The sequence below is a fragment of the Aquarana catesbeiana genome, linkage group LG08 (assembly GCF_042186555.1).
Source record: "Aquarana catesbeiana isolate 2022-GZ linkage group LG08, ASM4218655v1, whole genome shotgun sequence".
NCBI classification, from domain to species: domain Eukaryota; kingdom Metazoa; phylum Chordata; class Amphibia; order Anura; family Ranidae; genus Aquarana; species Aquarana catesbeiana.
Window position 1 is genome coordinate 228,226,758 of NC_133331.1, and position 27,728 is coordinate 228,254,485.

Here is a 27,728-nt window from a genome sequence, read left to right on the forward strand (position 1 = left end):
AGCTTATTAGCACAACTGTATGTGTATATATATATATATATATATATATATATATATATATATACACACATACACACACGCGTACATGTGTGTTTGCGCTTGAGGGTGCACACCCTAATGCAATAGGCTGTGTGAACCTATGCCTAAAGGCTTCCTGGTGAAGAGTAATAAAAAGTCCCCACGGGTATCCTACTGAGTGCTAGATAGGAACAGTGTGCAGGCCACCCCCCAGCATGGATGGTGTACATCGTGTCTGAACAGAGGCCGGCTCCGTGCCCTACCGAAGGAGCTTCTCCCCTGGCCAGCCCCGACCAAGCTGCCCAGCTCCCCCCTGCAACCCCCTAGCTGCCCCTTGCTGAGCAGTTTGGGAACCTGGCATTGGTGTAGCAGGCATTGTCCAGCCCGACCCCCTCGGTGAGCAGAGAGTACCTGGAGCAGAGATTTAGCCTTGGATGGGGGTTGTGAGGAAGCAGGGAAGAGGGAGAGTGGAAGGAGAGCCAAGTCACTGCACCCTGGGTCTCTGAGTTGCCAGTCAGCCCCTACTATCTTTACATTGTGGAGGACCTAGAAGATCTATAACTACTACAGTGAATTTCAACTCCATGCAGCCCATCAGGTACGTGATATGCGTCCAAGCTGGACCAATGTAATTATGCAATTAAGATCATACCTGGAGTTCAGTATTAAATGTAAACCAATTTATATAACAATATACACTGATTAGCCATAACAACATGAGGTATGGACTCCACCAGTGGTGGAACTTTCAGGGTCGCAGCAGTCGCACTTGTGACTGGGCCCTGCTGTTCTGCTGCTGTGGGGGGGCCCCAAGATCCAGCATCTTCCCCTGCACCCCTGGCTGTCAGTTTGAGATGCAGTGGGGGGAGATGGGAGACAGCGATCGGCAGCTCTATAGTGCCCGCGGGATCCCCCTGGGGCTTATAGTTCTCCTTCCGAGTACATACAGTGGAGACGGGAGGAGAGGGGCCTTTGGCCCGGGCATATATCAGTTTCACTCTTCAGTGTACAAGTGAGTCGCTCTGCTTGTACACTGTTACTGATGCATGTTCAGGGCAGAGGCTCCTCCCCTCTCCACTGTATGCATTTGTTAGGAGAACTACTGGCCCCAGTGAGTTCCCGCTGTCCATGAGCACCATAGAGCTGCCGGACGTCACCACCCACCTCCCCGGAGAGATGTGCTGGGGGTTGGAGGTGCACAGAGACCAGCCAGGTACAGGAAAACCTCTGGGGGGGGGGCAGTTGTGCGGGGACACTGATGTAAGGGGGGCTCTCTGGGGACACTGATGTAAGGAGGGGCTCTCTGGGGACACTGATGTGAGGAGGGGCTATTTGGGGACCTTGATGTAAGGGGGGGCTCTCTGGGGACCCTAATGTAAGGGGGGAGGCTCTCTGGGGACCCTGATGTAAGGAGGGGGGCTCTCTGGTGACCCTGATGTAAGGGAGGCTCTCTGGGAACACTGATGTAAGGGGGAGGCTCTCTGGGGACCCTGATGTAAAGAGGGGCTCTCTGGGGACCCTGATATAAGGGGGGGGATCTCTGGGGACCCTGATGTAAGGGCGGATCCGCACACAGATATGAAACAATTTATATATATATATATATATATATATATATATATATATATATTATATACAGGTGTATGCCCGCCCAAGCGAATTACCTTTTTTACTTCACTGCTATGGGCTCTAGGCTCTAGTTACGCCTCTGGACTCCACTAGACCTCTGAAGGTGTGGTAAGTGCTGCAAGTTGTAGGGTGGGGGTTCTATGAATAAGACTTGTTTTTTCAGCACATCCCACAGATGCTCTTTTGGATTGAGATCTGGAGGATTTAAAAGGCCAAGTCAACAGCTCAAACTCTTGTTGTGTTTCTTAAACCATCCTTAACTCCTTAGTGACCGAGGGTAAAACAAATGTTAATGCCTGAACCCAATTTTTTGACATTGGCCTGTGTTAGTAAAACTGTACATACAGTATCATCACAACTACTTTGTGTATCTAGGTGAATTATACCTTGTTTTTTCAGGACAAATTGAGCTCTTTTGTTGGTAAATGGTAATGAATAGCTCCTGATTTTTTGGTTATTATCAAAGGAAAACTGACCCAAAATAGTAAAACAAAATTATCTTTTTAAAATTTAGCTGTATATTTCTTGCTACTATCATAACCTACCTGTCAGTGGTCATAATGTTATGGCTGTGTGGTGTATATACATATTGTAAAACTGTTAAATGTACTTTTTTCCATGTTGTACTTAAAGTACAACTCTATACAAAATTTATTTTTTTCCCCTGCAAAATATGTGCATTTATTATTTTTTTTCAAAAGGTGAACTTAGCCTTTATGAAAAATAACACTAAGAATAGAGAAATTTGTAAGGAAGCTACATTTTATGAACTCTAATTTTGAACATTCAATCTGTAATAAATTTATTCTGGTAACCCGGCGATAATTTGGTGTGTGCACAGATGTGCTGAAGGGCTCTGCCTGACCTTCAGGTCCCAGCAAAGCCCCACAGGACATCTGAGGATATGCAGGAGTTTTCCACACATGCAGACATGCCGAGGTCTGGGACTTCCATATCTGCTCTGTCTTCATACAAATTGCAAGAACGCCTCCACATATGCACGGTTGTGTTGCGTGCTCTGCTGGGGATGCAGTATCTGGCAGTGCATATGAGCCTGTTAGACTAGTGAACTAGGCAAGAAAGAAGGAAGTGCTGCATTGCAGCACAAAAAGGTTACAACCAATTAGAACAAGGCAGGCTACAGTCATTTTCAATGTAAATCTGCTGTAAGCCTTTTAAGCAGGATTTATTGTTTCTTTTAATATTTATTTTGTGTCCCTTTACCTATCACTCATATACAACTCTGTGCTCATCCACCTAATACTGGTTTATAACTTTGCACAAGTAATTAAAATCTGTAATCCTTTCCTGCAATTTCAAAAGGTCTTTCACTGTCTAATTAATTGCAAGAGAACAATCAGCAGGTATCTCTCACCTTCAATTGCAAAGTGATATTATATGTTTTAATAGCAGGTCATTTCTACAGTCTACAAAGTAGACTATGTTTCTCTCCATTTGCAATAAGGGCATAAATGTTTAAAGTGTAAGTAAAGCCAAAACTTTTTTTCCCATCCAAAACTAAAATATAAATCATAAAAAAAAAAAAAAAACATTCTGAATTTACATACACTTTAATTTCAAGACATCTATTGATTTTTGTTAAATCCCTTTCCTCTATGTAAGGAAACTAAACAATGCTAACTGACCTTTTTCTTATTATTTGCAATTGCTATAGAAACGGTAGCAATAAACTATGGTCCATGTAACAACTGGAGGCCACAAACCATGTTCTTCACCTTTCTATAATTTTTTTTTTACAAAAAACATGTTAACCTTTCTATAATTATTAACCACAGAGGGTTAGATAAGGGTTTAAGTCCAAATACTGTGTAGACAGGTACAGTCTGCTGTCTCCGCTGTAGGTGGAGCTCAGTGACAATGCAGGCAGAGGGGAAGTCATGGGGCATTGGGTTCCTCTATGTTTCCTGAGTCACTGGCACAGCGATCCAATTGAATGCTGGCCGCCCATGTAACTCTGGTGGCCATCTTAGGTATGGTAGAGTCTATTTAAGACCCTGGCTCCTGGGTTTGGCACACTTTATGCAAGTGGGTAGTGTAAGGAAAGGTACCCAGTCTGTTAGGGACAGTACTAGCTATAGGGAAAGGTTTCTGATGAGGAGAGAGAGCGTAGGGATGCAACTCTTCTGGGCATCTTCCCACTGGGCACGAGACAGCTAGGTAGCATTATGCCCCATCTCAACAGACGCAGTCAGTCCGGACGGAACCCGCTCTGTTTACATTGCTGGAAACCAGTTTCCCAATGGGCTTGTTATGAACTGCTGCTGCATTACTTCAACACAAGTTTTCTATTGCACCTGAATGTGTAAATTATTCCTGTCGCATCACGCTGCACAACACCTACAACTGCACTAATATAGCAAGAGAAATTGTTTCTATAACATAGCTTTAAGAAAGGCATGTCTAAAGTTCATAAGATTTTTTTTTCCTGTAGGATGAATCACTGTTAAGGGCAAAACTATATTGTGGACATATATTATCAAGACTGAACTTAGCCAAGGCTTGTGTTATGTCAATAGAATTTTAATTTGAAAAGTATTTCTAGATATATTATATGCACACACAATGCACAGTATATATTATCCTACAGCTATAGTGTTGTTTTCCATACCTAAAAAAACTAAAAAGAGGCACTTGTTCAATCCAATGCTCAAATGCGATGAGTATGAGGAAAGTCCCTGAGCATGTCTTCTGGGAATTTGCAAGATGCTTGGTAGTGGTGTTGATAATTACATTCTTGACTAGTTCTAAAGTAAATATCTTAAGTGATATTCTTTTGCAATCTTTGTTTATTTAGGTGCTTTGTTAAATCCTCTATCCTCAGGTCTTTCAGCTGCACCAAGTGCTCCAGGCGCTGGACTTTCATCTGAAGTATCTGCCAAGGACATAGATAAAGTTAGCCATCCAGCAGAGCCTTAATCTACACAGCAGAATATATGCAATTTAAGTTTATGAATCATGGAAAACTTGTACAGTACGTGGAATTTTGATCAGATCATTCATAGGGTAATATGATAACTTGTTTCATTCTTAGAATAAATTATTTTCTTACCTCCCAAGACATTATCAATATGTGCTAAAATAATTATGTGATCCATAAATATATCCAGCTAGACTGTCTGCAGCACTTAACTAAGAACCAATCATAACTCCCTCTGTTGCACAAAGGAGCTCACATAATTTGTCCAAATAACAGTCCAGAAGTGCAGATAAGGAAGGGGTAGGTGCATGGGTCCTAATCCCCCTAACCTCATCCAGAATGTCCATGTGCAGCAGCAAGGCTACCTGCCTTCTATATGACTGGTAGAAGTAGCGGCACTGTTAAATAGTCCTGCCTCCTGGCTGCCCACATTTCCAATGGCGGAGGTAGTTGAGGTAGTTGTGGCTACGGGTCCAACCCTCTGCCAACCCCTGTGGGGTGTAGGTATGGGGGACAGAAAAATTGGAGTAGAAGGCTTGGAGTTAATACGTATAAAAATGTATTAAACATAGAAATTATATTAAAAAATATAGACACTAGAAAAAGTCAGTATAGCAAGGTTGAAAAATGAGTACTGTACATAGCCATAGGAAATTAGCATAAAAAACTTGGAGATGAAGGGTCACTCATTCCACGGTCAAGTATTGGATTCCACACATAGGCTATGTAACAGATATTGATGATAATAATATCCTGAGCTCTACATGTTACGCGCCTTGCGCTTCTTCAGGAGCATCAACAGACTTTACTAAAAACAAGATATATCCAGTAAGATCAAATATACAAAAAATACAGTAAACATTAAAATATTGATGTGGCACTGTGCTTGTGAATTACCCTCACGGAAGGAGGCTGACCAGTCACATAAGAAGGGTAAAGCACCAACAATCAGTAAACTATAGGTGTGGAGGAGACTCAATCGGAACCTGTGACTGAGTCAGCTGCTCTGTGATGACTGCCCCTGTTTAAACTGAGCAAGCCTGGGTAAAATCAGAAAGTGAATAAAACTTTTTTCATATTCTTCACCGACAATGTGTGTGTATGTGGGGGGGATGTTAACAGCACTGCCACTAAACACCAACAATGCAGGCAAAATAGGGGTAAAAGTAACATTGAAACCTCAGCATGTTTTAGATTAACAGCAGAATAAAATACACTAAATGACCACATTTTGGAGAGTAAACACACCAAGGTACTTTTCAAGAGGCATGGTGAGTCTTCTGAAGAATACATTTTTTGCCACGTTTTTGGAAAATGCAGAAAGAAAATTAATATTAATTTTTTTTTTTTTTTGCACAAAGTTGTCAGGTGAATAAGATATTTTTTACACACAACATGGGCATACTTATGCCCTGTACACATGGTCAGATTTTCCGATGGAAAAAGTGCGATCGGATTGTGTTGTCGGAAATTGCGATCGTGTGTGGGCTCCATCGGACTTTTTCAGTCGGAATTTCTGACACACAAAGTTTGAGAGCAGGATATAAAATTTTCCGACAACAAAATCCGATCGTTTAAATTCCAAACGTGTGTACACAAATCCGACGCACAAAGTGCCACGCATGCTCAGAATAAATTAAGAGATGAAAGCCATTGGCTACTGCCCCGTTTATAGTCCCGACGTATGTGTTTTTACGTCATTCAGAACGATAGGATTTTCCAACAACTTTGTGCGACCGTGTGTATGCAAGACAAGTTTGGCCCAAAATCCGTCGGAAAAAATCCGATGGATTTTGTTGTCGGAATGTCCGATCAATGTCCGATCGTGTGTACAGGGCATTAGAATTACACCCCAAAACACATTCTGCTACTCCTTCCGAGTATGCTGATACCACATGTGTGAGACTTTTTCAGTGTTTGGACTGATTATGTACTGGATATCTTGTGTATACACAAACCAACCAATCACATCGAAACCAATGAACTGTAATGGTCGCCTCTGTAGGAGTTGTCAAAGAATATAGCTTAGTATAGCGTCACCTATAGCAGTCCCCGTTCCAATAAGCCAAGCAAGCCTTGAATGAAAGCCTTTATTTTACTACTTCTACTACGATCGCTATGATTGGTCACAGTGATCATATGGTACAGGGCAATAGGTTGGACTTGATGGACTTGTGTCTTTTTTCGACCTCACCTACTATGTAACTATGACACTGGCCCTATAGCCTGATCTGTGATCCGCTGTGTCTGATCACAGATCGGTCCCCCAGGGGAACACACAAGGTGCAAGAGCAGGAGGACATGTGGGTACATCCTCCCAGAATGATGCTTGTCTCGCCCAGCAGTTAAAAAGTAACTCTACTTTTGCTGAGAAAAAAAAATTACCTCTGGGTGATCAATGTACATTGCAAGGATTTTAACAAACTTTGTTGCAGACTCCTACCTGTTTTTGCTCTGAAAAAAAAGTTGTTTAACCACTTGCCGACCGGGCCATAGTCGAAAGACGGCTGCAGCGCGGTCGGCTAGTTCTGGGTGGACGTCCGTGGCGGAGCGATCACATGTCAACAGACCGGCGTCATGTCATGACGCCGGTTCCTCCCTCCCCTCTCTGTACCGATCGGTACAGTGCGAGGGGAGAGGGGGAGGGATCGGATGGCAGCACCGCTGTGGGCTGGATGTGTAGTGCCCACAGCGGTGCTCAGTGACAATTGCAGTCACATCCATCCATCCCTCCATGCTCAGCCATCCCTACAATACTCTGCATAATACCCCGCACTACTCTGCGTAATACCCCGCACTACTCTGCGTAATACCCCGCACTACTCTGCGTAATACCCCGCACTACTCTGCATAAATACCCCGCAATACTCTGCATAAATACCCCGCAATACTCTGCATAAATACCCCGCAATACTCTGCATAAATACCCCGCAATACTCTGCATAAATACCCCGCAATACTCTGCATAAATACCCCGCAATACTCTGCATTATACCCCGCAATACTCTGCATAATACCCCGCAATACTCTGCATAATACCCCGCAATACTCTGCATAATACCCCGCAATACTCTGCATTATACCCCGCAATACTCTGCATTATACCCCGCAATACTCTGCATTATACCCCGCAATACTCTGCATTATACCCCGCAATACTCTGCATAATACCCCGCAATACTCTGCATAATACCCCACAATACTCTGCAATATACCCCACAATACCCTGCAATATGCCCAGCAATACTCTGCAATATACCCAGCAATATACCCTGCACTACTCCGCAATTTTTAACCAGTTCCCGCCCACAGTCATATGACGTCCTTGACTTTGAGCGGGGATATCTGAATGATGGGTGCAGCTACAGGCATCATTCAGATATCAGCTTTTTCAGCCGGCGATTCCCAACACCATAAGAATGATCATAGTGGCTGTTACACTGCTTGATCGTTCTTACGGGAGGCGAGAGGGGATGCCCCCCCCCCTTCCCGCCACCCTCCGGTGCTTCTACCGACTCACCGCTACGATCGAAGCCAAGATCGTTTTTTTTTTTTTTTTTATTTCAGGCTTCCCAGCCTAGAGGTGAGATGTGGGGTCTTATTGACCCCATATGTCACTGTAAAGAGGACCTGTCATGCCATATTCCTATTACAAGGATGTTTACATTCCTTGTAATAGAAATAAAAGTGATCAAAAATTTTTTTGGGGGGGAAAAAGTGTCAAACTAAAATAAATAAAGTAAAATAAACAATAAAAAAAAAAAAAAAAAATGTTTAAAGCGCCCACATTCGTGTGCTTGCATGCAGAAGCGAACACATACGTAAGTCCCGCCCACATATGAAAACGGTGTTCAAACCACACATGTGCGGTATCACTGCGAACGTTAGAGCGAGAGCAATAATTTTGGCCCTAGACCTCCTCTGTAACTCAAAACATGTAACCAGTAAAAAATTTTAAAGCGTCACCTATGGAGATTTTTAAGTAGCGACGTTTGGCACCATTCCACAAGAGTGTGCAATTTTGAAGGGTGACATGTTAGGTATCTATTTACTCGGCGTAACTTCATCTTTCACATTATGCAAAAACATTGGGCTAACTTTACTGTTTTATTTTTTTTTAAAGCACAAAAAAAAAAGCGTTCGAAAAATTGCTGCGCAAATACCGTGCGAGATAAAAAGTTGCAACAACCGCCATTGTATTCTCTAGGGTCTTTGCTAAAAAAAATATATATAATGTTTTGGGGTTCTATGTAATTTTCTAGCAAATAAATTATTATTTTTCCTTGTCAAAAGAAGTTTATTGAGTATACAATGTTATAAAGATACATAAAGTAAGTTTACAAGGATCTATAAAGTAAGCTCATTGTTTTACAGTAGGGTTTATATAGGTAAATATCATGAAATTTCAAATATTAAACATCGGGTTCACGTAAACCTAAATTAAAGATATATATCATTTCCTTAGTTACTTTTGTAGGTATTTAAATGATTTATACCTACTATACATATTGTTTACAAGTAGAGTGTGTATATAGGTCAAATAAATTCTGATAATGAGCTTTAATTGTAAGGTGGAGAAAAGGAAAGAGAAAGAAGAAAAAGGGTTGAAAGGTAGAGGTATGTCCACAAGGTTGTCCCGCTCGTCAGTTTATTATTCTTTTTAGTTCTCTTTGAAGCCTTAGAATGGGTGTCTCTGTAAGTCATTTAATCTGTTACCATGGCAACAGGACAGAGTCATTGAAGTTTGACAGGAACTGTTTTATCCAAGGATGCCAAAGTTTTTCAAATTTTGGAATTTGATTTTGATCGATGGCTACCATCTTAGCATGGGACATTGTATTATTCATTCTGTGAATTGTTGTAGGAGATTTCCATGCCTTGGCCACTGTTTGTTTTGCAGCCGTTATTAGTTGGATCATAAGTTTGAATTGAGAGAGTGTTAACCATTCCGGTTTTAGATTAAGTAAAGTTAAATATGGATCTGGTTGTATTATTTTTTTAAATATTTTAGATGCAATCACGAAGACTTCCTTCCAGAAGGTTTGGATTACTGGGCACGTCCACCATATGTGTAAATATGTGCCTATTTCTGGGCATCCTCGAAAACAAAGAGCTGAGGTATTAGGTGAATATTTTGCCACTCTAGCGGGTACAAGGTACCAGCGAGTTAGGACTTTATAATTTGTCTCCAGTGCTAAGATGTTGGGTGAAGATGACTTAGATGTGAGCCATATGTTAGACCAGTCCGTGTCTTCTAAAGTTCATCCCAGGTCCTCCTCCCACCTCTGAACGTAAGAGGGTCTATTAAGATTTGCTACTCCATATAATTGATTATAAAGTGATGAAATTGTACCTTTAGCAAATGGATCTTTTGTACAGATTGATTCAAAAATGGATAATTGGGATAATGGTGTATCCCCCTTTAGGAATGGTGTATAGAAATTTTTGATTTGGAGATATCTAAATATCTCAGAGTTTGGTAGATCATATTTTTCTCTAAGCAATGGAAATGAAAGGAATGATTTAGATGCTATGAAGTCATTTAGTGTCTGAATGCCTGATGTTGTCCAAGCTTTAAAAGAATTTGGGTAGATCCATGCCGGATAAAAGGCCGGATTTCTGATAAAAGAAAGGAGAGGATTGTGTGGAGATTGTAACTGATATTTGGTTTTTAGTTTATCCCAATAAATTATTATTTTTACATGTAGGAGAGAAATATAAGAATTGGCCTGGGTGCTCCAGAACGCCTGGAGGTGCTCCGTGCATGTTGGGCCTCTGTATGTGGCCACGCTGTGTAAAAGTCTCACACATGTGGTATCGCCATACTCGGGAGTAATAGCAGAATGTGTTTTGGGGTGTAATTTGTGGTATGCATATGCTGTGTGTGAGAAATAACCTTCTAATATGACAATTTTGTGAAAAAAAAAAAAGAAAAAAAAATCTTGATTTTGCAAAATATTGTGGGAAAAGATGACAATTTCAAAAAAACTCACCATGCATCTTTCTAAATACCTTGGAATGTCTTCTTTCCAAATAGGGGTCATTTGGGGGGTATTTGTACTTTTCTGGCATGTTAGGGTCTCAAGAAATTAGATAGGCCGTCAGTACTTCAGGTGTGATCAATTTTCAGATATTGGCACCATAGCATTTGGACTCTCTAACATTCACAAAGACCAAATAATATACACCAAGTTGTACTTATTTTTACCAAAGATATGTAGCAGTATAAATTTTGGCCAAAATTTACAAAGAAAAATTACTAATTTGCTAAATTTTATAACAGAAACAAAGAAAAATTAATTTTTTTACCAAATTTTCAGTCTTTTTTCTTTTATAGCGCAAAAAATAAAAAACCCAATGGTGATTAAATACCACCAAAAGAAAGCTCTATTTGTGTGAAAAAAAGGACAAAAATTCATATGGGTACAGTGTTGTATGACTGAGTAATTGTCATTCAAAGTGTGAGAGCACCGAAAGCTGAAAATTGGTCTGGTTAGGAAGGGGGTTTAAGTGCCCAGTGGGCAAGTGGTTAACCACTTGCCCACTGGGCACTTAAACCCCTCTCCTGCCCAGGCCAATTTTCAGGTTTTCAGCATGGAGCATTTAATACAGTTCCCCATAAACGTTTACTGTGCAAAGTAAGGTCCGTTGGCATGGACCATAGGGTGAGTACACGGATTGAAAACTGGCTACAAGGGCAAGTTCAGAGGGTGGTGATAAATGGGGAATGGTCCAGGGTGGAAAGTGGGGTCTCCCGGGGGATCTGTTCTGGGACCAATCCTATTTAATTATAAATGACCTGGAGGATGGGATAAACAGCTCAATCCATGTATTTGCGGATGATACTAAGCTAAGCAGGGCAATAACTTCTCTGCAGGATGTGAAAACTTTGCAAGAAGATCTGAACAAATTAATGGGGTGGGCAACTACATGGCAAATGAGGTTTAATGTAGAAAAAAGTAAAATAATGCATTTGGGTAGCAAAAATATGAATGCAATCTACTCACTAGGAGGAAATCCTCGGGGGGAAACTAGGATGGAAAAGGACCTGGGGGTTCTAGTAGATGGCAGGCTCAGCAATGACATGCAATGCCAAGCTGCTGCAAGCAAAGCAAACAGAATATTGGCATGCATTAAAAAGGGATTAACTTCAGAGATAAAACGATAATTCTCCCACTCTACAAGACTCTGGTCCGGCTGCACCTGGAGTATGCTGTCCAGTTCTGGGCACCAGTTCTCAGGAAGGATGTGCTGGAACTGGAGAGAGTCCAGAGAAGGGCAACAAAACCAATAAAGGGACTGGAGGACCTTAGTTATGAGGAAAGGTTATGAGCACTAAACTTATTCTCTCTGGAGAAGAGATGCTTAAGAGGGGATATGATTTCAATGTACAAATACCAAACTGGTGACCCCACAATAGGTATAAAGCTTTTCTGCAAAAGGGAATTTAATAAGACACGTAGCCATTCACTAAAATTAGAAGAAAGGCGGTTTAACCTTAAACTGCGTAGAGGATTCTTTACTGTAAAAGTGGTTAGGATGTGGATTTCTCTTCTACAGGCAGTGGTTTCAGCGGGTTCAACACACATAGGTTGAACCTGATGGACTTGTGTCTTTTTTCAACCTTGCCTACTATGTAACTATGTAAAAGTTAGAGAATCTACAAGCTATGGTGCTAATCATTAAAAAGGGATCACACCTGATGTACTGATGGCCTATCTCATTTCTTGGGACACTAACAAGCCATGAAAGTACAAATGCCCCCCCCCTAAATGACCCCTTTTTGGAAAATAGACATTCCAAGGTATTTAGTAAGAGGCATGGTGAGTTTTTTACGTTGTCATTTTTTCCCACAATTCTTTGCAAAATGAAGATTTCTTTTTTTCACAAAATTGTCATTGTAATAGGTTATTTCTCTCACATAGCATATGCATACTTGCAACTACACCCCAAAACACATTCTGCTACTCCTCCTGAGTATGGCGATACCACATGTGTGGGACTTTTTCACAGGCTAGCCATGTAGAGAGGCCCAACATGCAGGGAGCACCATCAGGTGTCCTAGGAGCATAAATTACACATCTAACTTGTTGACTACCTATTACACTTTTGAAGGCCCTGGAGCACCAGGACAATGGAAACACCCACAAAATGACCCCATTTTGGAAAGCAAACATCCCAACGTATAATCTATGTGGCATAACAAGTCTTTTTAATGGTTAATTTTTTTCCAGAAGTTTTTGGAAAATGTGGAAAAAAAAAATAAAAAAACACATTTTTTTTTTACACAAACTTGTCCATTTATAAGATATTTCCAACACACAGCGAGTACATAGCAAAAATGACACCCCACAATACATTCTGCTACTCCTCCTGAGTATGGCGATACCACATGTGTGAGACTTTTACACAGCCTGGCCACATATAGAGGCCCAACATGCAAGGAACACATAGCATGCACATACAAAGAATTACACCCTAAAATACATTCTGCTGAGTAAAGGGTAAACAAAAGATTACCTATGGTTTTAGTAGCGCAGTTGTCCACAGGAGGATAGGACCGCTCCAGACAGCAGGCAAGGACTTGGTCAGCAACAGCAAACGCAATTGTCCAGGCAACAGGCAGAAATACTGTCCATAGTCAGCACAGGCTACAGGCAGGGATACTGTTCATATACAGTCCAGGGTCAGTGCAGGCAGAGATATTGTCAGCCAAAATATTGGTTCTGGTAGTAGGCAGGAACATGGTCCATAGTACAGGTAGCAACCAGAGGTGTGATCAGTTCATGTGACAGCCAGAGGTATGATGGCAGTAAGTCCTACAGGCAGCAGGCAGGGCTTCGTTCAGGACAGAATGGGACACGGATAGAGGCTTCTCCCACCCAAATCTCTTTGAAGTCTCCGATCTCCAGACCCTATTCTGGGACTAAGAAAACAAAAAAAATAGTTTTCTTCATCCAGAAAAACAATTCTGGAGCCCCTCACATATGTGAGATCCCTGTATTATGAACCCCATTACTCCAGTAGCAGAGTATAAGATCAGTCCAAGAAGCAGGCAAAAAACATGGTCAACAGTCCAGGGTCAGTTCCAGATCAGGCAGAGGTATGTAGAGAAGCAGTAGGCAGAAGCGTGGTCGAATAACAGTCCAGGGTCAGTTCCAAATCAGGCAGAGGTATGTACAGAAGTGGTAGGCAGAAGCGTGGTCAAATAACAGGCCAGGGTCAGTTCAGGAGCATGCAGTGGCATAAGGGGTGTGAAGGTAAATGGCAGGAACTGAGGATTATGTTTACCATACTTCACTAAAAATGTAGTGATATATGATAACGGCAGAAACAGTCACCTATGCAATGGCCTGGTTGGGAAGGACAATGGGGACAATAATAAGAGGTGTTTCTTCTAACTCCTCCACTGGTACACACCTTACATCTTTTTCTGACGTATTTGGCCTATTGGTCTGGGAGGGATTTTATCGGGAAAATGGCGTTCCCTAATCTACTAATAACATCTACTAATAAGTCTACTAATAACATTGGATCCAATGTTTTTTGGTGGGACGTTCGGCAATATAAAGGCAGTGATAATTTTCTCCTGGTAGCCAAGGAAAGGTTTGGGGCTTTGGGTGGAGTTGCTGTAGATTATATAGGAGTTGTATATGGCCAAATGAAAAAAATAAATTAATACTTTTTTATACCAATGGTATGTTCGTCTTGTGGCAAGGTAGGGTTTGAGCATTTGGTTGTTGAAGTCGACCTTACCATGAACAAATTGTATACGTGGACACATGTTGGCTTTTGGATGGGGCCATTCCTTCTGGGGATTTCCACGTAGGTGTTATTATGGATCGAAGAAAGCATATTGAGATACCTTCTGTCCCTCCACTTCACTTCCAGAATTTCCTCGTTTTGCAGACTCGCCGCCTCCCCTCTTCTTAACTTCATATTGACGAACCTTTGAGGAAGGCCCTTCCTGTTCTTTCTCACAGTGCCACATTCTGGCGTCTGCCTCCGGTGAAGGTTGCGGAACAGGGGCAGCCTCGTGTAGAAGTTATCTGTGTCCAAGGGACACGACCGTCTTAAATTTTCCCTAATGTGGGCGCGCGGGGAGCTTGCAAAGGGGAGTACATCTATTCCCAGCAATTAAGGCCCGCGCTGTAGCGGTCATTTGGTTAATTGTGTCAATGTGCAGAGTGAATCTGAGTGGGAGTGAATTTTTCATAAATAATCAGCTTATGCATTTGCATTGCTCCAATGAGGAAACTAGTAGAGTCTGCATTCCCTTGGAAGTGAGTAATTCTTTGGGAGTATATCACCAAAACTGATTTTTTTTTTTTTTTTGTTGCAGGTGTGCCCAAAATCTAACTTGTATCTTAGTGCAGACTTCTGGGAATATCAGTGAGCCGATCACACAAGCAGGAAATTATGTTTCTGGGAACATCTTGTCAGGGAAATGGCCGTAGGAGAACTGGCAATGGTGCCAGTTGTCAAGGAACCAACAGCAGGAGAAGGGCTCTAGGACCCAGCATCTCTACCAGCACTTATGGCAGGAGAAGGACTTTAGGACCCAGCATATCTGGCAGGAGAAGGACTTTAGGACCCAGTATCTCTACCAGCAGGTCACATGGGCTTATATAAGGAAGTCTGCTAGTGTCTGCAGTTGCTGGTTTGTCAGTCTTCCTGTATTCCTGAGCCTCTGTGCAGTTACTATTTGGATTCCTGTTGTGACCCGGCTTGTTCCTGACCTGTCTGATCTGCTCTCCTGGTTTGACCCCCTGGCTTGATTTACCGACTTGTTGCCCTCTCCAGTACCTGATCCCGGCTTGTATCACTGGCTTTGCTAGTTACCTGTTCCTGCCTGCTTCCTGATACCAGACCTTTGGCTTGTCCCCGTTTCTGCAACCTCCAACTCTTCTGCAACCACCAACTCTTCTCTCTGGAGTCCATCTGGCAACCTGTGCTTCTCTGGGCACTATACCCTCTGTACCCAACTTCAGGGGGATACTGCACTCAGCCACAAGGGGAGCCCTCTCGGCATTTCGGCCTCCAACCAGGTACGTGACAGTACAAACCAGCCATGACCGAGGCCGACGGAGGTGCTTCCCCGTTAAAGATTATGTGTCAACATGTCACCACCCTTACGCAAGCCGTTGGGAAGCTCCAGGATGGCTACTTCCGGTTGGAGGATCGGCTGCAGCATTTGCCTGTTGCTCCAGCCTTTGTGGACTCCAGTTCTTCATCCTCTAACATGGCTCCAGTGTCCTTGCCTCCTCCTGAACCACGGGTACCTACACCCGAACGATTCTCCAGTGACCGGAAAAAGTTCAGGGCCTTCAAGAATGCCTGCCTACTGTACCTGGCCCTCCAACCTAGAACTTTTGCTTCTGAGTTTATGAAAGTAGGATTTATCATTTCTTTATTATCTGAGGAACCCCAAGCCTGGGCTCATAACCTGCTGGTACAAAAAGACTCTGCTTTGAATACTATGGACACTTTCTTTGAGGCCAGTGGAAGATTATACCGTGGATTTCCGCAGATGGTCCACCGACACAAGCTGGAATGAGGCAGCCCTCAGGTTCTAGTACCGCCAAGGACTGTCTGAGGTCCTTAAGGATGAACTGGCTCGAGTTGCTATTCCCAACACTCTTGACGGACTTATTTACCTAGCCATTCAGCTTGACAGGCACCTACGGGAGCGGCGGTCAGAACGTGCTTAATCCTTCCAGCCTACACGGATGCTACCCAAGTTTTCTCCTGCTGTTGCACCCATGTCTGTTTGCCCTGCAATCCCAGAAAGGGAACCAAAGCAAGTTGGCCTGGCCCGTTCCTCCCTTACGCTTGAGGAGAGAAAACGCCGCCAGCAGGCCAATCTCTGCCTGTACTGCGGAGGGGCCGGACATTTTTTACGCAACTGCCCCATAAGACCCAGTAAGGTCTACCCACCAAGTTCCACATATCTCCAAGTCTCTGGATCCTGCCATTCTTACCTTGTTCTTCCCATCTCCTTACAAGTGGCAGAAAGGGAGATCCGGCTACAAGCAATCATTGATTCCGGGTCATGTAGCAGTTTTATGGACTTATCTCTGGCTAAGAAACTTGGTGTGCCCCTCTATGAAAAAAAGCAAAGACTTGAGGTTCTTTTGGCCGATGGTTCCCTGCCCAGTTCTGGACTTGTCACCCAGGAAACCATGCCCATCTTCACTACTACAGATACTGGCCATAAAAGAATTTGTCCGCTTTAATGTCCTATGTTCCCCCATGTTTCCCATCATCCTGGGAATTCCATGGCTGCAGGCACATAACCCGCAAATCAACTGGGCCAAGAAGGAAATCTCTCTTTCTTCAGTATATTGCCTGCAGCATTGCTTTACTCCCAGCTCCAGTAAGCCTGCTAGCTGTCTGGTGGTGCAACCTGCTCTCAGTAATCTCCAGCATATTCCTCCAGCTTATCAGGAGTTTATAGACATTTTCGACAAGAAAAAGGCCGATGTCCTCCAACCTCACCGGCTTTATGACTGTCCAATTGAACTGCTCCCGGGGGCCGAGATCCCGTTTGGACGAATCTTTCCCCTATCTGAAAACGAGCTGGAGACCCTACGGGTATATATTCACGAGAACCTTGAAAAGGGGTTTAGCGGGTATATTCTTCGTGGAGAAGAAGGATGGCACATTGCGGCCGTGTATAGATTACAGAGAAATCAATAAGATCACTGTAAAGAACAGATACCCACTGCCTCTCGTTCCTGAACTCTTTCAAAGGTTCCGAACCGCCCGGATTTTCACTAAATTGCATCTGAGGGGCGCTTATAACCTTGTACGCATACGCCAGGGTGATGAGTGGAAAACAGCATTTCGGACGCGGTTCGGCCACTTCGAATACCTTGTGATGCCATTCGGGTTATGCAACGCCTCAGCCACGTTCCAGCATCTAATGAACGACATTTTTCGGGAATCCCTTGATTACTTTGTAATCGTATGCCTCGATGATATCCTCATCTTTTCTGCCTCTTTGGAGCTTCATCGAATTCACATAAAAAAGGTGCTCTCAACCTTGAGAAAACATGGACTCTATGTCAAGGCGGACAAATGTGATTTTGAAAAAACATCTATTCAATTCCTGGGTCTCATCATCTCCACAGAAGGAATTGCAATGGACCCAAAGAAGGTGGAAGCAATACTAGACCGGCCAGCTCCTTCGGACAAGAAAGGTGTTCAGCGCTTCGTGGGGTTCTCCAACTTCTACAGGAGGTTGGTGAAGGATTTCTCCACCACCATAGCACCCATCACTCAGTTGACCCACCAGAAGGTCCGGTTCCAGTGGTCGCCAGAAGCCCAGATAGCCTTTGACAAATTAAAGAATCTGTTCACTTCCGCACCAATCCTACAGCACCCAGATCCAACCCTGCCTTATGTGTTGGAAGTGGACACCTCTGAAGTAGCTACAGGGGCAATCCTGTCCCAACGGCAGGGACCTAAGGCTCTTCTTCACCCCATAGCCTTTTTCTCTCGAAAGATGAGCCCACCAGAGAGAAATTATGATGTGGGAGATAGAGAAATTCTGGCCATTAAATCTGCCTTAGAAGAATGGAGGTACTTATTGGAGGGTGCCGCTCATCCCATTATGATTTTTACAGACCATAAGAACCTGCAGTACCTCAGGACAGCCAAACGTTTAAGACCCCGGCAAGCCCGCTGGGCTCTGTTCTTCTCCAGGTTCAATTTCCATCTTACATATCGGCCAGGTTCCAAGAATGGGAAAGCAGATGCACTCTCCCAAATGTTTCCGGAAACCCCTGAAACGACAGAGCCAAGTACGATCCTATCCACCCAGAATATTTTGCTTATCCAACCTGACTTAAAGACCTTAATCAAGCAAGCCTCAATCCAGTGCTCTCGATCAGAAGTGTCCTAACTGAGAAACCCAGATGGATTTTTGTGGCACCAGGACAAAATTTTTGTTCCCCAGCCAGTCAGACTCCAAGTTCTAAAAATGTCACATGACCATAAACTTGCCGGGCATTTTGGGACTTGTTAAGCGCTCATTTTGGTGGGCCAGCCTAAGACAAGACTGCAGAAAGTATGTGAACTCTTGCACCATTTGCCAGCGCAACAAGGGTTCCAATGCCAAGCCATGGGGACTTTTAAGGCCATTACCCATTCCTGAACAACCCTGGAAAGAAATATCCATGGACTTTATAGTAGACCTGCCCCCCTCTGGGGGATGCACCACCATCATGGTGATGGTAGACCGCCTTTCCAAAATGGCACACTTCCTTCAGATGATTGGCACACCCTCCGCTTCAGACACAGCAAACATGTTCATTAAAGAGATTGTCAGATTACATGGATTACCGGATAGTATTGTCTCCGATAGAGGGGTACAGTTCACCTCCAAGTTCTGGAGGGATCTCTGCAAGTCTCTATCAATAGAAGTGTGTCTTTCCTCAGCTTACCACCCTCAGAGCAATGGTCAAACAGAGAGGATGTTTTTGTACTTGCTCGCAGGATGACTGGATCTCCCTTCTTCCCTGTGCTGAGTTTGCATATAAAAACTCTTTGCATGCAGCAATCAATCAGTCCCGTTTCTGGGCGAACTATGGATTCCATCCCTCCTTCCTTCCAAATACTATACCTGAAACATCTGCTCCCGCTGTCCAGGATCGATTAAGGTTCATTCAATCCAACTACAAGTTGCTTCAGGAGGCCATGCGAAAAAACGCCCAAGAGGACTATAAAAAGTTCCATGATAAAAGAAGAAGAGGGAATCCTGTCTTTTAGATTGGGGACAAGGTATGGCTTTCTTCAGTAAACCTCAAGCTCTCATGTCCCTCCCGGAAGCTTGGACCCAAATTTATCAGTCCCTTTGAAATCAAAAGAGAGATAAATCCAGTGGCTTTTGAGCTGGCACTACCCAATACTTACAAGATCCATCCAGTGTTCCACATCTCCCTGCTTAAACCAGCTGTACCCAGTCCCTTCCCTGGAAGAGAAGAGCCACCTCCACCTCCAGTATTGGTAGGTTGAAGCCATTATGGATTGCCGGAGGAGGGGTAGGCAGGTCCAGTATCTAATCAAATGGAGGGGGTACCCTCCCGAAGGAGCCTGGGAGCCTGAAAACAATGTGCATGCTCCTAGACTTGTGCGGGACTTTCACAGCAGACATCCCGAAGCATTGGCCCGTTGGGGCATCCGGAGGCTGCCCCTTGGGGGGGGGGCACTGTCAGGGGAATGGCCGTAGGAGAACTAGCAATAGTGCCAGTTGTCAAGGAACCAACAGCAGGAGAAGGGCTCTAGGACCCAGCATTTCTATCAGCACTTATGGCAGGAGAAGGACTTTAGGACCCAGCATCTCTGGCAGCAGGTCACATGGGCCTATATAAGGAAGTCTGCTAGTGTCTGCAGTTGCTGGTTTGTCAGTCTTCCTATGTTCCTGAGCCTCTGTGCAGTTACTATTTGGATTCCTGTTGTGACCCAGCTTTTTCCTGACCTGTCTGATCTGCTATCCTGGTTTGACCCCCTGGCTTGATTTACTGACTTGTTGCCCTCTCCAGTACCTGATCCCAGCTTGTATCATGGACTTTGCTACAGTTACCTGTTTCTGCCTGCTTCCTGATACCAGACCTCTGGCTTAGGGAAACCCCGAACAAGGGGGGTACTGCACGCAGCCGCAAGGGGAGCCCTCTCGGCATTTCGGCCTCCAACCAGGTACGTGACACATCTGGAGTGTATTGTTTTCAATCAATCAGCAGACTAAAGCAGGGTTCAACAAGTGCTGTGTATTTAGGCATCTCCCCCACTGCAATATTGTATTCTGACAGGGGGACTCCAACCCCCACCTGTCAGAATACAATGATCAGCACTGCAGCCATTCGACAGGCTTCTGTTGAACAGTCATACTGGAAATCCAGCATTCAATCGGAAACCCCCTGTCAGAATACCAAAATTCAACTGGTTCAGCAGGATCTAGCTGAATTTCAGTACGTGTGTGCCAGGCTTCACAGATTTACATTGTTAGATGAAATGGTAAAGCAAACAATTGTGTGGCACTTCCAAACAGGATGCAGAGCCTGTGTATGCAATGACTTAAGATGGTTTCTCTGTGGACATGGAAAATTTGAAAACTTTACATACAAACTAGGTTTGTAAAACACTAACACTAGCCACTTATGTCTACAACACTTCACTTCTAGCCTCATTGGACACACTGGACCCCCTCACTACACACAGAATCAGGCCCCGACCCCTACAACCTTGGCAAACAGATGACACTAGAAGTCTGAAAAAACATAGCCGTGCTCATGAGCAGAAAGATATCTACCGATATAAATCTGCCCTCCAAAAACACAATTCCAGCCTCCTCACTGCCAAGCAGACCTATTTTATCACTCTCATTAACAACTTATCATCCCGTCCCATCAACTTTTCTCTACCTTCAACCCTCTACTTCGTCCTCCTTTGCCTCCACCAACTAACTCACTCACTGGCCAGGAGATCGCCAATCACTTCAAACAGAAAATTGATACAATTTGCGAGGAGATCTTTGCTGTTACATTGTTACATAGTAGGCAAGGTTGAAAAAAGACACAAGTCCATCAAGTGAGAGGTTTATCCCATCCTCCAGGTCGTTTATGAATAAATTAAATAGGATTGGTCCCGGGACAGAACCCTGGGGGACCCCACTTTCCTCCCGGACCATTCCGAGTACTCCCCATTTATCACCACCCTCTGAACTCGCCCTCGTAGCCAGTTTTCAATCCATGTACTCACCCTATGGTCCATGCCAACGGACCTTACTTTGCACAGTAAACGTTTATGGGGAACTGTATCAAATGCTCCATGCTGATTACTGCTAATGATACCATTATCATTACTAAAATCTTGCATATAGTCCCTTATCATCCCCTCCAAGAGCTTGCATACAATTGATGTTAGGCTAACTGGTCTGTAATTCCCAGGGATGTATCTTGGCTCTTTTTTAAATATTGGTGCTACATTGGTTTTTCTCCAATCAGCTGGTACCATTCCAGTCAGTAGACTGTTCATAAAAGTTAGGAAAAATGGTCTGTCAATTACTTGACTGAGTTTATGGGGAACTGTATCAAATGCTTTTGCAAAATCCAGATACACCACTTCTACATGCCTTCCTTTATCTAGATGGCAGCTCACCTCATAGAAGGTTAATAGATTGGTTTGGCAAGAACGATTCTTCATGAATCCATGCTGATTACTGCTAACGATACCGTTGTCATTGCTAAAATCTTGTAACAGTCCCTTATCATCGCCCACGCTATTTTTTTTTTAAATTTTCGCGCGGGGTTCCCCTTAACATCCATACCAGACCTGAAGGGCCTGGTATGGAATTTGGGGGGGACCCCCACGCAATTTTTTTAAAATTTTTGTTCGGGGTTTCCCTTAATATTTATACCACACCCAAAGGACCTGGTAATTTTTTTCAATGACTTTTATGTGTATTGCCGGGACCGACAATTCATTATAGCCGCGAGTACTTTTAAATGACTTTTTTTCCTGTAGAATTTTGTAATTTTGCTCTTGGACTGTTCTAAACACAGGAAACATGCACCAATTTACAGGCATACTATAGACACCCCCCAGGTACAAAATTTAAAGGAATATTTCACTTTTATTGTTTCACTTTAAGCATTATTAAAATCACTGCTCCCAAAAAAACGGCCGTTTTTAAAACTTATTTTTGCATTGATACATGTCCCCTGGGGCAGGACCCAGGTCCCCAAACACTTTTTATGACAATACCATGCATATAAGCCTTTAAAATGAGCACTTCTGATTTCTCCCATAGACTTTTAAAGGGTGTTCCGCGGCTTTCGAATTTACCGCGAACACCCCAAATTGTTAGCTATTCGGCGAACACCCGATGTTCGAGTCGAACTTACGTTCGACTCGAACATCGGGCTCATCCCTATTGGTAATCAGTAGGTCTAGTAATGCTTTGTTTCTAGTTGGTGCATTTATCATCTGACCCATGAAATTGTCCTGCAAGACATTTAGGAACTGGAGAGCCTTAGATGAATGCGCGGTTCCTTCCACCCAGTCAGTCTGGATAATTAAAATCCCCCATTATAATGACACTTCCCATTCTTGCCGCTAATTAACCACTTGCTGACCGCCGCATGTACATTTACGTTGGCAGAATGGCACGGATGTGCAAATGGGCATACAGGTACGTCCCTTTGAATTTGCCGCTGCGTGGTCACGTGCGCGCCGCCAGCGGCGTGCGCGTGACCCTGCCAGAAGCTCCATGAGTCGGATCGCAGGTCCCGCGGATTTGATCGCCACTGGGATACCCGCGATCGTCTCACGGAGCTGAAGAACGGGGAGATGTTAATGTAAACATGCATCTCCTCATTCTGCCTAGTGAAACTGTCACTAATCATAGCTCCCTGTGATCGGGAGCTATGATCAGTGAAGTGTCGTTCGTAACCCATCCCCCTAACAGTTAGAAACACTCTCCAGGACACACTTAACCTCTCCCTAGCCCCCTAGTGGTTGACCCCTTCACTGCCAGTGACATTTTTACAGTAACCAATGCAATTTTATAGCACTGATCGCTGTATAAATGCCACTGGCCCCAAAAATGTGTCAAAATTGTCAGATGTGTCCGCCATAATGTCGCAGTCACGATAAAAATCGCAGATCGCCGCCATTACTAGTAAAAAAAAAAATTATTAATAAGAATGCCATAAAACTAACCCCTATTTTGTAGACGCTATAACTTTTGCACAAACCAATCAATAAACGCTTATTGCATTTTTTTTTACCAAAAATATGTAGAAGAATATGTATCGGCCTAAACTGAGGAAAAAAATTGTTTTTTTATATATTTTTTTGGGGATATTTATTATACCAATTAGTAAAAAATAATGCGTTTTTTTTCAAAATTGTCGCTCTATTTTTGTTGATAGCACAAAAAATAAAAACCGCAGAGGTGATCAAATACCACCAAAAGAAAGCTCTATTTGTGGGGAAAAAAGGACGTCAATTTTGTTTGGGAGCCATGTCGCACGACCGCGCAATTGTCAGTTAAAGCAGCGCAGTGCCGAATCGCAAAAAGTGCTATGGTCTTTGGCCAACGAAATGGTCCGGGGCTTAAGTGGTTAAAATTGTGATTAGGAGGTCCTCCTTGACCTCCTCCCTCTGGTTAGGGGGCCTATAGCATACTCCCAGTATTACTTTCCCCTTAGTTCTGATACCCTCCACGCTTTACACTTCATGCCCACAGGTACAATCATTACTTCACTCTTTCAAGCCCATCACTATAGAGAAGGTTGCTAAACTGCTTGCTAACGTCCAGCTAACCACCTGCCCTCAGGATCCCGTTCCCTCGCAAATGCTACATTGACCCTCTGGCTCTATTCTACACTCTCTAACCACATCTTCAATCTCTCCCTCTCTTCTGGCATCTTCCCCAACTCTCTAAAACATGCACTAGTCAGTTACATATTTAAAAAGCCCTCACTGGATCCAAACAATCTTAACCGCTTCAGCCCTGGAAGATTTGGCAAGCGGTTAAACAACCTACGCTCCATCTCCTTACTCCCCTTTTTATCCAAACTCCTTGACGGTCTACAACCGACTGAGCGACCACCTTGCTGAGAATAGCATTCTGTCAGAAACCATGAATCAGACTGAGACAGAAGTACAGTTAAATCACACTTGTTTAATAATAATAAAAAAGGTAAACAGAGTAAACATAGTCAAAACATAGCCAGAGTTCAGGAGCCAGAACGGATAGTCAGACAAGCCAAAACGTCAGGGAGCCAGAGATGAGCATAGTAGAACAGCAAACAGGATCTGGAGCCAGAAGGAATGTCAGCCAAGCAAGTCTTTAACAGGAACACAGGAGAGCGTCAAGAGATGTGACCAAGGCGAAGGCAGAGATCATCTGGACTGGACGGCTTAAGTAGGCAGGACTAACGAGCAGGATATCATCAACAGGTGAGTCACTGTGGAGAGATAGGAGCTGGCAATTAGCCGACAGCTGAGTGGCCAGCTTTGAGAAGGAAGGGCGGAGCCCAGCCCTGACAGTTCCCCTCCTCAATGACCCCTCCCCCTTGAAGGACCACTAGGCTTGAGGGGAAAACATCTATGGAAATCACAGAGGACAGGGGCATGTACGTCTGTGGATGAGACCCAAGAGCGTTCCTCCGGACCGCACCCTTTCCAATGCACCAGGTACTGTATACGCCCATGGAACCTACAGGAGTCAACAATGGACTGTACTATATACTCCTCATGGTTCTCAACCTGTGCAGGGTGTGGACAAGGCACCGAGGTGGTAAAGCGGTTGCAGACCAAAGGTTTTAATAAGGAGACATGAAATACATTTGAGATACACATATTAGAAGGAAGGTCTAGTGCGTAAGCCACTGGGTTAATCCTGCGAAGAATACGGAAAGGCCCAATAAACCGAGGTGCGAACTTCAGAGAGGGAACACGAAGTCAGAGGTTGCGAGATGACAGTCAGACCCTGTCCCGAACCTGGTAGGGAGGCGCAGGCAGGCATCTGCGGTCAGTATGGAGTCTGTACCTATCATTAGCATGTCGAAAAGCCTCCTGGACTTGTGCCCAAGTGGAACGAAGACCACGGAGATGCTCCTGTAACGCAGGAATACTCTGCGGAACAAATGAGTCAGGCAACATGGAAGGTTGGAAACTATAGTTCGCCATAAACGGGGACAATCGGGAAGCAGAATTCAAGGCACTATTGTGAGCAAACTCCACCCACAGTAAGAGGTCTGACCAGTTGATATGATCGGGCTGAGTCGTCCGTCGAGATAAATGACTCTGAGGCTGCAGGCCTGTTCACTGATGCTGCCTTTGTATCGACTCTATGCTAGTAAATTAAAAGTAAAAGGGGTGAGTGGCGCTACCTATGTGCCAAAGGGTGATCTGGCAGATCACTCTTTAGTGGCTGAACATTTAGTGAAAGAGCCCAGTGATAATGTGGAGATTAATAAAGCTCTCCTACACTAGTAGGTAAGTAATAAAAGTCCTCTGAGTAAGGCACCAATCTTCCAGAGGATAAATAGTCACCAACAGTGAAAATAAAATTGCATGAATAAATAATTCCCAGATAATACTGTGTGTGTATATATATATATATATATATATATATATATATATATATATATATATATATATAATAAATCCTCTACTTAATCAATACATATAAAGTCCAAACATAAATGGCATGACAATAGAGTAGTCCTCTACTTTGGCAGTGTATATAATGTCCAAACAGCAAGCAATTGTTTCAGAAAAAAAAAAAAGATAAATATATGTATATAAAAATATATAATAGTGAAAAAAAGTGAGGTTGGATAAAAAATAGAAATAGGTGTACCACAAAGTAAGTATATCAAGATGTATATAAACCCAAAAGACAAAAAAAACATAAAAGTGCAAAAATCCCACCAGAAAACAGAAAAAAAAAAAAAAAAAAAATCGCACCAAAAGCAAAAAAGTAAACAAAATGCAATTTATCGCACCATGTATAAAAAACGCATAGGTGCATAGGCACGAACAGTATGGGTGACTGTTCGTGCCTAGAAGAATTTTAGCAGGTGACTTTGGTGCTCACAGAATCTTGACAGGTGACTTGTGTGCTCCCCCTCAAGGATCCCCACTCACCAGCTCCTACTACCCCTACAGGGGTGATACGCATGCAACTCCTAGGTGTAGACCGATAGCCACAGGTGTCAGCCTCTGCAGTCCCACAAACAGCTTTAGGATATCCAAGTGAAGATAGATGTAAAAACTCATAATCCTCGTGAAAAACAGAAATTGACTCCCATAGTGCAGTATTTTCCAAAAAATCGGTTTATTAAAAAATATGTATAAAATGTATAAAAGCCAACAGACAAAACAGCGCAATTCGCGCAGCATACTCCTATTCCCATAAGGAGCTGCACTGGCCGGTAAAAATATAAGGCAACTGAGCTATGGGTGAGCAGCGTGCGCTCCAGCTGTGTTCCACCCACTCACTCAGTTTCCTGGAAGTCACGTGATGTGCGTAGTGATGCCGTACAGGTTTCATCATAGACGTCTTCAGCAGCGGTGTCCTCCCACTACACTTCACATATTTTATAAGGGAGAGCGGCAGGGAACCCCGCCCACTAAACTCCAACCCACCCAGCCAATGCTAAAAACCAGGAGTCCCTCACATTACAAGGCAATGCTAGGTAGGGACGCATTCCGGGGATGGACTAAATATAATATAATTTAGGGTGGAGGTGAATAGTATAATACCCGCTCTCCCTTAAGACATCGTAAAAAATATCATAACCACACATAATTGAATAAATACAGAGAAGGGGGTACGTATAACATTATGACATAAACCAATCACATAAGTATATATAATGCTTAATCCAGATCCCCCTAGTGGCAGGGAATAAAAAACGGCTGGTCTAGAAACAGCATAACCAGATATTACCCAGTGAGCCTAACTAGATAGCCATCTGTCATAGTTACAATAAACTGGTTACCCAAGGAGGGAGGAGTCTGGTAATGGCGCCGCGCAGCACGCCGTGAGGAGTTCACGGTCTCTCCCCCAGCCCAAGACTGCCGATGAAAGATAGCTAGCAGCCCCCCCCCCCGCCTACCCCCCCTGCAGTTTTTGCTGTACTTACTTCCTTGTACCCCTCATACGGACATCTGGACGTCCCTACCTTCCCGATGAGAGAGGGAGGGGGACGATGGTCCCGCTTCTCATCGACGGTGACTCGAAACGCTGACCGTCCGTTGATCCTGTCTTCGGCTGCCAGCTGTGGAGCCGTGCTGGGTTCCGTGACGCTCGCGACGACCTAGGCATTTGGCTGTCAGAATCCAACGGGGGGCAAAAGAGGACAGCGAGTAGCTCCGAGAGGTACCGAATAGATACGGAAACACCTGAACGAGCACACTGAGGAGGCAGCGAGACCAAGGACGGCGAGTGTCGGTGGATGGTCTTTCCCTAAATCTCTGTTGAATCTCTCCCTGCCCTCCACAGATAAGTATGCTCTCATTGTTTCCTTTTTTGGTGCTTGCTTGAAAAGAAAAAGGGGAAGAAAAACAAGATAGTGGTGAAAAAGTGGTGAAAAAAAGGAGTAAGAGCAAAAAATCAAATAAA

General features: G+C 43.8%; 1 protein-coding gene across 2 annotated transcripts in view; it reads right to left on the reverse strand.

The window, feature by feature from the left end:
- Nucleotides 1–4,224: 4,224 nt before the first annotated feature.
- LOC141106278 (sperm flagellar protein 1-like) overlaps nucleotides 4,225–27,728 on the reverse strand; it is a 154,244-nt gene continuing 130,740 nt past the window's right edge. For both annotated transcript variants that reach the window (XM_073596919.1, XM_073596918.1), the window contains exon 7: nucleotides 4,225–4,540. In XM_073596919.1, coding sequence (XP_073453020.1) covers nucleotides 4,427–4,540 — 114 coding nt within the window. In that variant the 3' untranslated portion in view covers nucleotides 4,225–4,426. The remainder of the gene's footprint in view (nucleotides 4,541–27,728) is intronic.